Raw genomic sequence first — 13,699 nt, 5'->3', positions numbered from 1 at the left:
TCCGTGCAATTCAAACACACGCTTAGACACCAAAATAAAGTTCCTACCTGATCTTTCATGCCATCCAAATGGATTTCATATTGGTCCAAGTTGGGAAGTACAATATTAGCAATCGCCTCTGGCACAAGTAGAAGCTTCAAAAGTTTCAGCTCTATAAGAGATTAAAAATGCACCTTTAATTCTAAATTTCTATATGCTTAGACGCCTAATGTTGGGAAACCTTTTCAGATAGGAATGAGCAGTGAGCCACTGACCGAGGGCAACCCTTTCTTAGGAAGGGAGAGTCATGAGGGGAGTGACTTTGTAGGATATGCTTTTTGTGCAACTAAAGTGGTATGGTTTAGGAGGTGATGAGTGGCGCCCATCACTTATCAGGCTAAAGTAAAAGGTAAAGCAAGAAAGGAAGGGCTTTCCCCTCTTTTCTCTTTTTTCCCACTGGGGTTACAGTAAAGTAAATACCGAGCTTTACAAGGAGGTTAACCCGTGTCCCACCCGCACGCTCATGCACAGTTATCTCTTTCCCCTCTTTGTCTCCGCAGCGCTTCTTTTCCTTATTTTTTCCTTATGAAATCTTTCTTTTTACCTATCTTTGTCAACCATGCAGTACAGGGGTCTACCAACATTTTAATCTTTCTTCGTTTAATGTTACAATGTTTTCCCTTTTTTGCAGCCATTCTTCCATAACACCTTTTATATTATGAAAACCCTTCTTGGAACTTAAAGAATATGTTGTATATGTTGTTATACTTACTTGATTTCTGTCTGTATGTGCCCATGTGGCACCCCTCAGCCCAACTCTCAATGCTATCATGAGAGTAGCTCCCACAAGAATGGAACCAGATATCCCTTCCTCATGCCTCTTGCCCGACGAGTTATGCTAGATGCCTTTTGCGGAACGAGGGAGAGAGTATGCACGAGCTGGAGCATGTATGACCGCTTATTCTCTTTGCCACGTAAAATCTCTTTTATCAAGCCATGAAAAGTGCAATTTTCTCATCACAAATCATGTTATCCCAATCTTACTGCCTTATTTAAGGGTGGGGGAAAAAAGTTAGAGAAGCCGTTCGCTAATTCATTTCTTTTACTTTAAAAGAAAAAGGAAGAAAACTCAACACTTTAAACTGAAAAGCTCTTACTAAAATTCTAATGTTTCAGTCATGGAAATTTGTTGCCTTTTGCCTCTTTAAACTTTATTTACCTCAGATTTGAGGTTCGACCAGTAGTTTGTTTATCTTTGTGGGTCACACATAAAGGGGGCCCAAATCAGATATAAAGGCTATATATAATACATCAGAAGCACCATAGTGATGACGAACAGGATTCACGATCCAACTTCATCAAATATTAATGGTCATTAGAAGTTGCTCGTATAAATGTCACCATGAGCAGTATCGCATTGGTCCATATTTCCTTCTCAGTTCTCAAATACTATGTTCTTATCTATTTGCTGAGAAAATTTTCTGCCCAAACATACAGATCCTTAGAAGCAAATGGAACCTTATTACTAATTTTCCGTGTATAATCTAATACTTTCACACACAGAAAGGTTTTCTTTGTTTCAGCTTGGAACAGAGAAGACATAAATTTTTCTGTAAAAAAAAACACGACTTCACAAGACCAGATTTTGTTCGACCAATGATTTCAGAATGTGACAAATAGAATGCGCCGCTGGTCAGAAAGACTAGATGATCTGTGTAACGCAAAACCAGGAAAGAAACAAATTGAGATCACAGGTTTTCAGTTGTTACTGGATCACTACATGCTATCTTAGTAAGTAATTACACAGCCAGAGAAGTAAAGGAAGAAAATGAAAAAAACAGAAGAAAATCACACACTGCCTTCCATCTAATGCTTCCCCTTCATTTAGTACAAATTAACAAAGGAGACAACTGTTACACAAGAAGCAGAACTTCAAAAATCATGGCGGTCGACTCTTTGTTAGATGCCATTTACAGAAGGCGAGCGCATCAGCATCTTCATCCTCACAAAGCACCTCACCTTCCTCTGCCATCTTCCCCCGACCTTCTCCTTCACGCCGTCCGCCGGACTCCGCAGCTTCTCATACACTTCCGAGTGGCCACCTCCAGTGGTCGCCTGATCCAAGAAGAAGCTGCTCATTTTCTTTTCCATCCTCGCCACCAATTCCTCCTCGTCGGCTTCATGGCACTCCCGGCGGCCGCGAAGGATGGTCATCTGCAGCGCCACGAGTACCGCCCTGATGGCGGCGTCCGCATCGTCCTTATTCTTAATCATGATCTCCCCGACCTCCGCCGGCGTCAGCGCGCCGCCGGCCTGCATGCAGCGGTCGACCGCCTGAAAAAGGTCGTGCTCGGTCACTCCCAAGTAGTTGAAGGCCAGCGACCTGAACGCTTGGGTGCCGCAGGTCGGGAGCATGACGTGCATGTCCATACGGCCGCACCGCACCAGCGCGGCGTCGATGTTGTCCTTGTGGTTCGTCGTGAACACCACGATCCGCTCCTCGCCGCAGCACGACCACAGGCCGTCGGTGAAGTTGAGCAGCCCGGAGAGCGTCACCCGGCTGTCCTGATCCCCGGCGCCTGAGTCCAGCGAGCTCGACCGACCAGACCTCCGGCTCCCACTTCCCCCTCCCAACGGTTTCTTCGAGTTCATCGCCATTCTTTCCGTCAGGTCGAGCGAGCAGTCGATGTCTTCGATGACGATGATCGACTTGTTGGTCGTCTGGATGAGCAGCGCCCTGAGTTCGGAGTTGTCGGCGACCTTGGTGAGCTCGAGGTCATAGACGTCGTAGTGGAGAAAGTTCGCCATTGCGGCAATCAAGCTCGATTTCCCGGTGCCCGGCGGACCGTAAAGCAGGTATCCCCGCTTCCACGGCCGGCCTATCCTCTTGTAAAACTCCCTGCTGTTTGCGAAGGCCGTGAGGTCATCGATCAACGAGCGCTTGAGCTCGGGCTCCAGAGCGAGCGTGTCGAAGGTGGCAGGGTGGCGGAAGGGGACGGAGGCCCAGGCGAGCTCGCAGGAGGCGTTGCCCCCGTTGGTGTAGAGGCGGCGGTCGCGGGAGACGCGCTCGAACTCCTCGGCGCGGGCCGACATCTCGGCGAGGTAGTCGGAGAGGATGGTCTTGCGGTGGGCCTTGGCGAGCTTGAGGCAGAAGCTGCGCTTCTCTTCCAGGGAGTCCTGCACGGTCTCGACGTGGTGAGTCCACCAGAGGCGGTGGCCGCGGAAGGAGTCCTCGACGGTGTGATTGGGGGAGACAATGAAGGAGATGTGGCCTGAGTTCTTGGGGCGGGTGAGGGTCAGCCGGCGGGAGGCGGCGCCGTCGAGGGTGCTGAGGTAGAGGTGCACCACCCGGTAGAGCTCATTGACGTCGACGCCGTAGTAGCCATTAAACTCTGGTATCTCAAAGTAGGAGTAAGGGTTGAGGAGGTCCTGCAGCGACTCCCACCATGACTGGAGGAGAGTGAGGAGCTGTGAGGGGAGGACGTTCTGTAGGACTGTGAGCAGTCCCAGGAACGACCACAGCTGAGCTAAAATCTCCATGGCTGGCCACCTTCTCTCTTTCCTTTTCTGTTTCTCTTTCTCTATGACTTTTGGCTGTTCCAGTGTTCCTTAACACTGTCATTCCCTGCTCTTGGGACTCTCTTGTCCTTTTTATCTTGCCATGGCTTCACAAAGAACCCCTGTCATGTGTCTTATATTGCAAAACTGCCACCGTTGAAGAACTTTCTTAGAAGCTTCCTTTGTCTTGTTTCAGTGAAATTACCTAAATAACCTCAGGCTGCCCATAAATTACAAGGATAGATCTTTCTAGATCTTGTATGAAACAAAAGAATTAAACATCAGTTGCTCACATGAATATGAATAAACAGTATTTGCCCAAATGATTTAAGCATCTTCTTGTAAATTTTGCTTTTATATATAGAACTTCTTATAAACTTGTTAGTTTTTTTTAGGTGAGCTAGGTTAACAATCCATGTACCATTCTCAAAAGAGGCCCAAAGACTTCTCATTCCTTCTGCCTCAAAGTCTTGGGTTGCTTTGGGATCTTGTTGAGGTATGTAATGTACACCGGTCAACTAAGGGTCGTGATCTTTATCTTTTCTGCTTTAGGAATAGTATTCACCAACAACACTTGCCTGGCCAGCTATGCCACGTCTCTTTGGAACATAGTCATGTTCATTTTTCATAGTCATTGCCTTTAGCATTCATTTTTGCTACCCAGGGTCAACATCCTCGAGTACAAGACTCTACCACCTTTGCATCATCTATTTTCTTTTCCGCAAGACGCTTACGGCCTCGTTGTGGCTCCTCTTCAGCGTGCTTCTAGTTTCTACCGAACAACTTCACTGCCTAAGTGAAAAGATGGAGCCACGGAGTTCTGTTTTCCTCGCATTCCTTCTTCTGAAAAGGCTCAATATCCTTGAGCAGATTTGCCTCACTTTTTTGAAAGGTTGGGCTACTGCACGAGCCACACTGTTCGAGAGAAAAAGTTGAGAGTTTTTCACAGTGCTACACAGCAATCTTCTGTTTGGTTATGGGCTGAACTTTAATGGCCTTCTTTTTCCTGAGATCTTTTTCTATTGAAAAGAAAACACAAGCAAGGAGTGGGGGGCCGGGTGAGGAGGGAAATGGATGTCAGCCTTATGGAAAGGCTACCAATCACAAGAAAACAATTGGGTATCACTCAGATCAGGTGGAAACTGAAGAATAGGTTCTTCTTACATCATTGTCTACCAGGAAGCTCCATGAAAACTTCTCTGCATTTTAAGCTCTCTCTATCTGTCTCTGACAAAGATCAGAGAATGAAAATGAAGTATTGGACAGATCCACCAACCAAAGCACCAGCGACGGACTTCTTGGTGCAACACTAAGGAGTTGAAATCAAGTACGCTAAAAAAGTGGAAAATAAGTGTTTATTCACAACCAATTATTTATATGAGTTGGCAGAGGCTTGAAGGGAAGGTATCTCAATTCTAAAAGAGGTGAGAATTCTTGCAATTAGGTGTCAACCAGTATCTAGCCCCTTGTATGACACTACATTTAAGGCTGTACACCAGCCAAGTTGAATTTAAGCTCGGTCACCCAGAGCTCTATTCAACTCATATCTTGATCAGCTCAAGCTCGAAACTAGCTGACCAAGGTCAGCTAGAGCTGTACTCGATAAGACTGAGTTTCAACTCGAGTTTGACTTCTTTAAGAGATATTACGAACCCACCATTTGACTGGATCTCTTTCCTTCGATTGGAAAGTACAAAAAAGAAAACATAGCCTAAATTAAACTAGCTTACTCGAGTTTAATCGAGTTAAGTGCATATAACTCAATCTCGACTCATTTATAAGCTCTAGTTTAAGCATGAGCTCGACTTGTTTAACAAATAAGTCGGCGAGCTCAAGTTGAATTTAAGGCCGGTCACCCTGAGCTCTATTCAACTCATATCTTGATCAGCTCAAGCTCGAAACTAGCTGTCCAAGGTCAGCTAGAGCTGTACTCGATAAGACTGAGTTTCAACTCGAGTTTGACTTGTTTAAGAGATATTACGAACCTACCATTTGACCGGATCTCTTTCCTTTGATTGGAAAGTACAAAAAAGAAAACATAGCCTAAATTAAACTAGCTTACTAGAGTTTAATCGAGTCAAGTGCATATAACTCAAACTCGACTCATTTATAAGCTCTAGTTTAAGCATGAGCTCGACTTGTTTAACAAATAAGTCGGCGAGCTCAAGTTGAATTTAAGCTCGGTCACCCTGAACTCTATTCAAAGCTCGAAACTAGTTGTCCAAGGTCAGCTAGAACTGTACTCAATAAGACTGAGTTTCAACTCGACTCTTTCCTTTGATTGGAAATTACAAAAAAGAAAACATAGGCTAAACTAAACTAGCTTACTCGAGTTTAATTGAGTCAAGTGCATATAACTCAAACTCGATTCATTTATAAGCTCTAGTTTAAGCATGAGCTCGACTTGTTTAACAAATGGGTTGACGAGCTCAAGTTGAATCCACTTATTGCATAGCCTTACTTAATTCAAGCAAGTATCATGTCATAGAATAGAGAAGGGCTATACAAATTTGATGCTAGAACAGTCGATGTTGGATTTATAAATGAGTCAGCCAGTTTGAGGGTCTAATACATGGACCCACCGTAAGAAAAATTACAAAAATTCAGAAACTGGAACCGGTTTCCGCTGCAAAATGACATCTATTTCCACATTTCTTATTTAAAAATTTGGAGACCTTAACGGGCGTTTGTTTACCTCAGGTCTGGGGATTGCCTATTCGAAGATTTGAAGTTGGGAGTATCCCCTCTCATTCGACCGGAAATCTGAACTTTTATAAGAATTTAGATCTTTAGTGTGTGTGTGTGTGTGTGTGGATAACACACACTGGAGATCTCAAATCTTCTTTTTTTTTATAATGGTAAAAATCTAATATTTTTTTGCCTTGTGTCTCACAGTATGAAAGGTATTTGAGATTAGCCTTCGATGTGAGATCCTGAGTTATCATACACATCCTAATTGGAATAGATATCAGATTGGTTTGACGCGTGGAAGAAGTTCATATTGCAGCATTATTATAAGGAAAACATTAAGCAAAAAATCAAAACTAAATAAAACAACCTCTATTCTTTTAGTATATATATTCAGGAACTACTGTTCATGTACTCCTGATGCCACATGTAGCTTTAGCTAGTTTTCTTTTCCTTCTGGAGGCTTTGGAATTTTTCATGGCGCTGATTCTGTAGTACACAAACATGTACAGGTGCGTCTTTCCAGATAAATTACTACATATAAAAAAAGTTGGCGTTTTGAGCTTGCTTTCTGCACCACGGCGTGCAAAAGAATCCAAAGAAAAAGTATTTTGTATGGGTGTCGACGTGAGCAAGCGGCAATGTAGATTTGCATGCTTGATGTATTTAATTTAAACAATGGCTTGTCCAACATGGCAAATGGCTTGTCAAACTCCCAGTTCACAGTCCGCAGTTTTGCGGACGAAAGCAGGCCAGACTGAGGAATTTGGCTCAGCTGTTTGGTCAACGGCTGGTAGGCGATCGATCGTTGGTTCAAATCTCAATGGTGCATGTCCAGGTGAAAGTTGACTCGTTTCCGACTAAGAGGAATGAAAATAGCATGGAGGATTTGATATTTCAGCTTGAGGTGGTTTTGATTAAGTAAAAAGAAAATAAAAAAATGGTTTTCTGAAATAAAAATAAAGCATGAAAGCAATCGGGAGTCTTTCATCTTAGCAGCATAATATGTTCATAAGATAAAATGAGATTCATGGCAAACTAGCTAATGCTTCAACGTGGCGAGCAGCTCATGCAGTAGCATACCTGTATGAGGTAGTTTGTTTAAACAAAAAGACATTGATATGCAAGTTGAATCATGGTAGAGGCATTACTAGAAACATTGAAAGCATTCCTTATACCTTAAGATGAAAAGAATGGTAACGAAACTGGTTAGGTGCACACCCCTAAACAAAAAAAGAAATTATAAAAATATTAACAGACTAAAATGTACATACCTTTATAAAAAAAAATCTGAGATATCCCCATCTCACTTCTTTCCTTTTTCCGTGTATATTTGTTGCATGCATAAAAGTGTGCATGCAACTCAATCTCGAAAAATAGGGGCTTAGATTCTCAGCATGAAGCAGGATGTTGGAACTCTTTTTTGGTGATGTCGTATTGGTCATCTTTACTCTTCTTTTACCATAGACTTCATGGGAATAGGAGCCTTTAACCTAGTGAGTGAATTGAGTTATAGTCAAGTTCAAACTAACTCTTCTATGAAATGAGTTGCAATATTGATTCAGCAGCCCAAACTTAGTCTTTGAATCAGAACAACACTGTGCATGCCAATGATGGACCCTACTACCAGTATGCATATTTACTTCGATGTCTTAACATTGCATGTATACAACGACCATTCTTAACTTTGTCATTATCTCATACATCTGTTATTGTCTCATACACATAACATCTAAAATAATGATAGGGGTGGTATCAGATAATGACAGAGAGTATAAGCTAATGAAATGGTATGAAATCATGATAGATTATGAGATAATGTGTATGAGATAACGATAGAGGTATGACATAATGACAGGAATATAAGATAATCACATGAGCAGGTCAAAAACAAGGACACTTCTTTGTTGCTTAGAGGGTCTATTGATGATACCGATATCCATATATATGGACTGATCACATAATTATTCGTTCTGAGCTTTATTGAATCCCAAAGCCATACTTTTTTCAATTTCCTTTTCATCCCTACAAAAACTTTTATTTTTCTATTAACCAGCGGTATTTTTCGTCATGACTATATTGGCATACAAAAATTTCATGCCTAACCCACTTTGGATGTTATTGGATGGTTAAAAAATTGATAACCACATGGTATTAGCAATGATTTATGCTATAACAGTGACAACTTAATATACTTGCAATAGTATATGATTTTTCTAGTAACGGTTCTTAAATGATTAGTCATGAGACAATATTCATTAGATTTTTTCTCACATATATAAAAGAGAGAGAGAGAAAGAGAGGGAGATCAAAAAGAGAGATGGGTAAGGGATAAAAACCAGACCTCTTTAATTTGTGTTAAAAAGTATTTTGAACAAATGTATTTATAAACACGAAAATATGAATCATGTTTTAGTTCAAGTTCCTTTTGCAAAAAAAAAAAAAAAAGTTTTTCTACTATCAAAATTTTGATGTAATAAGAGAAGTTCACTTTTTTATTATTAAAAAAATATTATTAAACTAAAAATGATTAATTTAATCTACGTTTCTTACTAAATTACTCTTAAGATCATATTTTATAAGGTTAAATTACAAAAAAAAATGCTTTAATAATTAATTTTGATGGGCCTAATTTTTTGTCTGTTAGGTAAATGGTATAGTATTTACCAACTCTCTCTCTCTCTCCCCCTCCCCCCGCCCCCCTCTATCTATATATATATATAAACAGCCTCTCACAAACATGCCCAATGTGTGCATTGGGGCACATGCATGAGTAAAGATTGTCAATTGCGTTGCCTTGATGAGAGGGGTTCCCTTCTGGTAAGAGGAATCCTGATCACGAGGAGGCCCCTGGTAAGAGGGCGGAGAAAGAGAGAGAGATTGGTAAATGCCATATCATTAGGCCAAGGATGAAAACCTGACCACTCAAAAATGAATATTGGAGTACTTTTCTGTATAATCTAACTATTATGGTCTTTCAAATGTGTTGATGAGAAGCATACACTAAATCATTTGTTGATTTTAACATGTTCCTCTGACTGTCAAACAATGAGTGGTTCTTATCGCTTCAGATTTTTAATAGTGTAAAAATTAATGATTTCTTTAAAAACAATTTGAGCTAAGACATGGTCTTTGCTGAATTAATATTTATAAACACATTAGAATGTTACTATATTGTTTAAAATATTTTTTATATTTAAGAAGTGTGGTTTTTCTCCCTAACTTCAGTGGTCTGCGATATACCAATTTTCCTATATATATATATATATATATGTATGCACAGCCTTATATATGTTGCATAATGATGTAACTAACTTCTCCAGTTGGGTGGTGATATGAGACAAACTTGAGATTTAAAAAGGTAAAGATTCAGTATTTGGTTCACTAGTGACTTGATCCTAGTGCTTAAATTTGTAACATCCAAACACCAAGTTCATCCCAAACGACTAAAAGTTGATCTATATAAAAAGGAAAACTGGAATAATTTGAAGAGGTGTGCGAAGGTCGACTTTGCCCGCATACTTTGCGCTGACAAATGAGGCCCATGCCCTTGTTTCAACTTTCTCGAAATTATGAACATTATTCCTTTTAGGTCCACCCTTTACTTAAAGACAATGCCCCACTTTTTATGAAATATAAAAAGAGAATAACTAAAAAAAATGAGCTGCATCCTTTTTCTTTTCTTGTCTTTTTCAGAGTTGCAGTTCATAGTAGCAGTGGGATGCAATTTGATGATCGTAATCTGGTCCCATCTCATGCTGAGATCATGATCATGATCATGATCTTGGCGAACTTTTTCCTTCATTAGAATCATTACTGCAAAGAACCAACATGGAAACAGGAAACTGATTTGCCCGAGCTTCTAAGAAACAAGCGTGGGTACTGTGTGGGCAAGTGCCCAAAAAAATACTTATTTTTTCCTTCACACCTCAGAGCAACTTCTTTATTTAGATGTCGATGACCCTTAAAAAAATAAAATTTGTTACTTGTCCCTCAGACCCTACTAAGAGAGTGTTCTTGCAAAATCAAAAAACCTCTAAAAGGCATTGCCATATTACTGCATGAGAAAAGATGTCAAAATAATCAGCACCATCATGCGCTCCTAACCTCCATTCATACACATTAGCTTCTAAAGCATTTCTGAAACTTGCATGCTTTCTTATTTTACTGACTCTCTCTCTCTCGCGCACACACATAATTTGTCATGAGAAGTAATAATCTTAAGATCAACTGATCAAGATTATTTGTCACCGGGGTTTTGGACAAATTAAACTGAATTTATGTTTTCTCTGTGTTAATTTGTATATATAACAATTTGGTTTCAACTCCATTTTTTGTGTAAGCTGCTTGTTATACTCAGTTGTGGGGGTGAAGGCAGGTGTTCTTTCTTTGGGGCGTATGCTCCACAAAGCCCATTCTTTGAAGCTTTAATTTAGTGTAATTTGAGTAAACTTCGTTTCATTATATGTAGTAGCCCCACGAGTCAAGTTAAAATTTATTAACTATATATTGAGTGTTTAAAATATTTTTGGCTCCGCCCTACTTAATTGCAGTACATTCTGTTTGTGTGTGTGTGTGTGTGCGTGCACGCATGCACACGTGTGAGCGTTGAAGGCAATATTGGTACTTTCCTGCTTGGTGACCGTTTATTATGTAAAATCTCCTCTCTATAAGTCATGAAAAGTGAAATTCTCTGTCATCCAAAGTGACGTTATCTCATTCGTGCTGCTTTATTTAAGTACACGGTTGAAAAAAAAAAAAGTTAAGGCAAAAGATTCGCTCATTCTTTTCTTTTACTCAAAAAAAAAAGTAAAAGAAATAAAACTCAACACTTTTATAAACTGAAAAGCTTTCAACAAAATCCTAATTTTTCAGTCGTGAAATTTCCTGCGTTTTGCCTCTTTAATTTCTTTATTATAATTTTTCTATTTTGGAGATTGATACCATGTGTAAAAAGGAATCGGAAACAACGTGGGGAAAGTTAAGTATAAAGAATGTAACAGATTGGATATATATAATAATAATTCAACCATGGCTAATTGGATTCAAAAATCAAATGCTCATTCAAGCTATATAAAATTTGTAGAAATTTGTTCGTTTCTTGTTGTTCACTCTTCATACCAACCTTCCGAAACTTAGGTACGTCAATTAGAACAGTGACTTGTAGAAGGTTGGCTCGTGGTTATTTTTTACACCAACCGATGCAGGCAGTTCCAAACTCTGGCGTTCTGGACTTATTGTTCCTCATCGGAATTTAAGCGTCGACTCAGACCAAAGTGTGTTCGCAAGCATGCGACGTATGTCGGTGGCAGAGCTAGAAATTTTGAAAGTGTGTTCCCATGGTTGGGCGACTTATGTCGGTGGCAGAGCTAGATATTTTTAACTTTCTCGACTTCTTGTTCCTCATTGGAATTCAATCGTCGACTCAGACTAAAGTGTGTTCGCATGCTTGGGCAATGTATGTCGGTGGCAGAGCTAACAATTTTTAGCTAAGAGGTACGTACTGTTGCTTCAAATTTTAAACTTTAAGAACCACTCATATGTAAAAAGTTGAAAATTAATAAAGTTTTTATGTATTAATAAAGCAAATTCTGCAGACCTTGTGTGGGCAATTGCCCACGACAGCCAAAACTTAGCTCTGCCACTGATTGTTGAGGTTCTTCTTTTTGCTTTTCTTTTTCTTTTTCCTTTCTTTGTTTCCTTTTTCTTTTAACCTTTGTTGCCATGTTAGGCCCACGCAGATATCTATATGGATTCAAGTCCCACAGCTCCACCTTTTCTTTCCACCCATCTTTGTGTGTCCACTTTATTCACGGTTGTGAGCACATGAACTGGATCTGCATTCGGTCCATTTCTCTGCGATCTAAAAAATGAAAATCAATATGAGATTGGATGTTTCATGTTAGAAACTGGGTCGCCCTCAACTGGTCCGGTGCGCTTGGTTGGGCTATTGACTAGTAAGCGGCTATAGAACCTAATGTTGCTGGCCTCTTATGAAAGTCAGTGCATGTTAAGACCATAGGTGGGTGTTTGATTACTTCATATTTTAAATCCATAGATCTGATGTAGCATGCATTTGCTGATGGGGTAAAAGTTCTGTTGGTAAAATTTGTAGTCATCAAACTAAAGATACCAAACATGATTCATCCTTGAATTCTTTGTTTTGCCTTTTTTGTATTGAGAAAATGTTTGATTTAAAATCTGACGCCGGAAGGTCTGATCAGTTCTCAAATTCTAAGGATTTTAGACTGGTAGCATTCACACCCCCCTAAATGTCAGGGGTAGGAATGTTCAATGAGTTGAGCCAACTCGAGCTTGCTCACCTCATATATAACTCAGCTCGAGTTAAGACAAGTTTAAACGAGTTGAGCTCGAGCGCACCTCATAAAGCTCAAGTCGAGCTATATGTGAGTCAAGTCAAGTTCAAGCTGGCTGAGCTCGTGCTTGGCTCACTCGTTGTATATCCCTGGTTAGGGCTTTATGTATTGGGCGGGCAACAAAGGGTAACTATCTCGGGAGCCAACCAGTTTGTAACCTACCAAAGAAGACAACATAATCAAAGGAAAGAAACTCTTTCCCCGATAGGTTAATTTATCAAATGATGTCATGGGGCCCCATACAATAAATTCAAAAAGGCTTTCTTTTCATGAAAGCCATGCTTTATCTCCCTCATTAGAAAGCGCTTTCTCACATTGGCATTTTATTCATGGGAAAATGGCTTCCGACCAAACAGAAAGCAAGAAGAAATAGACTTCCCAGAGCTGTAACAAATACATGAAAAAAATATCTGCTCCATAGTTAATTACGCGATAGATACAAGAGCTGATACGGGAAGTGATGTATAGCTTGCCAAAAAAACAAAAACAAAACAAAGCAGCGGAAAATCACAAAAACAAAGAAGAATATAAATGAAGAAAGTAACGGCAACACATATAAATAAATAAAAAATATGGAAATAATTAAAAAAATATGTTAAGGTCAATGAAAAATTCATTAAATTATACCTAACCAATATATTGTTGTGTATCATTGTGAAAAGCTTAAATTGTAATTAAGGCTGGGCATCGGGCCGGGCCCGATAAAAATGTAAAAATGAAGCCCAATAACCTAAACGGGCCGGCCCGAGGCCCGGCCCGTTTCTAAATGGGCTGGGCCGGGCCCAAGTCATATCGGGCCTCGGGCTTCGGTCAAGGCCCGAGGCTCGGCCTGGCCCGATTAATAACGGGCCGGGCGGGCTGAGATGGGCTTCGGCCCGGCCCGTTATTGAAAAAACTCAGACACAACGAATGCAGGAGGCAACACAATTTACAGCTTCAGATGATGAAACACCATGGAGTATCAAGTTCTTTTATAGGCACATTGATAGTTTACATACTGAAGACCTTCACGGCAGCCGGCACACGGTCACCGGAGAAGGCAGCCGATGGCGACGGCGACGACCGGAGGAGCAGCCGATGGGCGAAGAGGAGGCAAT

The 13,699-nt window shown here is 40.4% G+C and overlaps 1 protein-coding gene across 1 annotated transcript; it reads right to left on the bottom strand.

Moving 5' to 3' along the window:
• Window positions 1–1,713: 1,713 nt before the first annotated feature.
• On the bottom strand, window positions 1,714–3,616 carry LOC116250754 (AAA-ATPase At4g25835-like). The gene has a single exon (XM_031624674.2). The coding sequence runs from the start codon at window positions 3,517–3,519 to the stop codon at window positions 1,939–1,941; it is 1,581 nt and encodes a 526-aa protein (XP_031480534.1). The 5' UTR covers window positions 3,520–3,616; the 3' UTR covers window positions 1,714–1,938.
• Window positions 3,617–13,699: the final 10,083 nt, after the last annotated feature.

This window comes from Nymphaea colorata, chromosome 1 (genome assembly GCF_008831285.2).
Source record: "Nymphaea colorata isolate Beijing-Zhang1983 chromosome 1, ASM883128v2, whole genome shotgun sequence".
Taxonomy (NCBI): domain Eukaryota; kingdom Viridiplantae; phylum Streptophyta; class Magnoliopsida; order Nymphaeales; family Nymphaeaceae; genus Nymphaea; species Nymphaea colorata.
Note: the sequence above shows the minus strand (reverse complement) of the source record. Positions and strands in the feature narration are given on the sequence as shown.

Excerpts from the sequence above, each read along its gene's own strand:
- LOC116250754 (XM_031624674.2), bottom strand. The coding sequence starts at position 3,519 with ATGGAGATTTTAGCTCAGCTGTGGTCGTTCCTGGGACTGCTCACAGTC.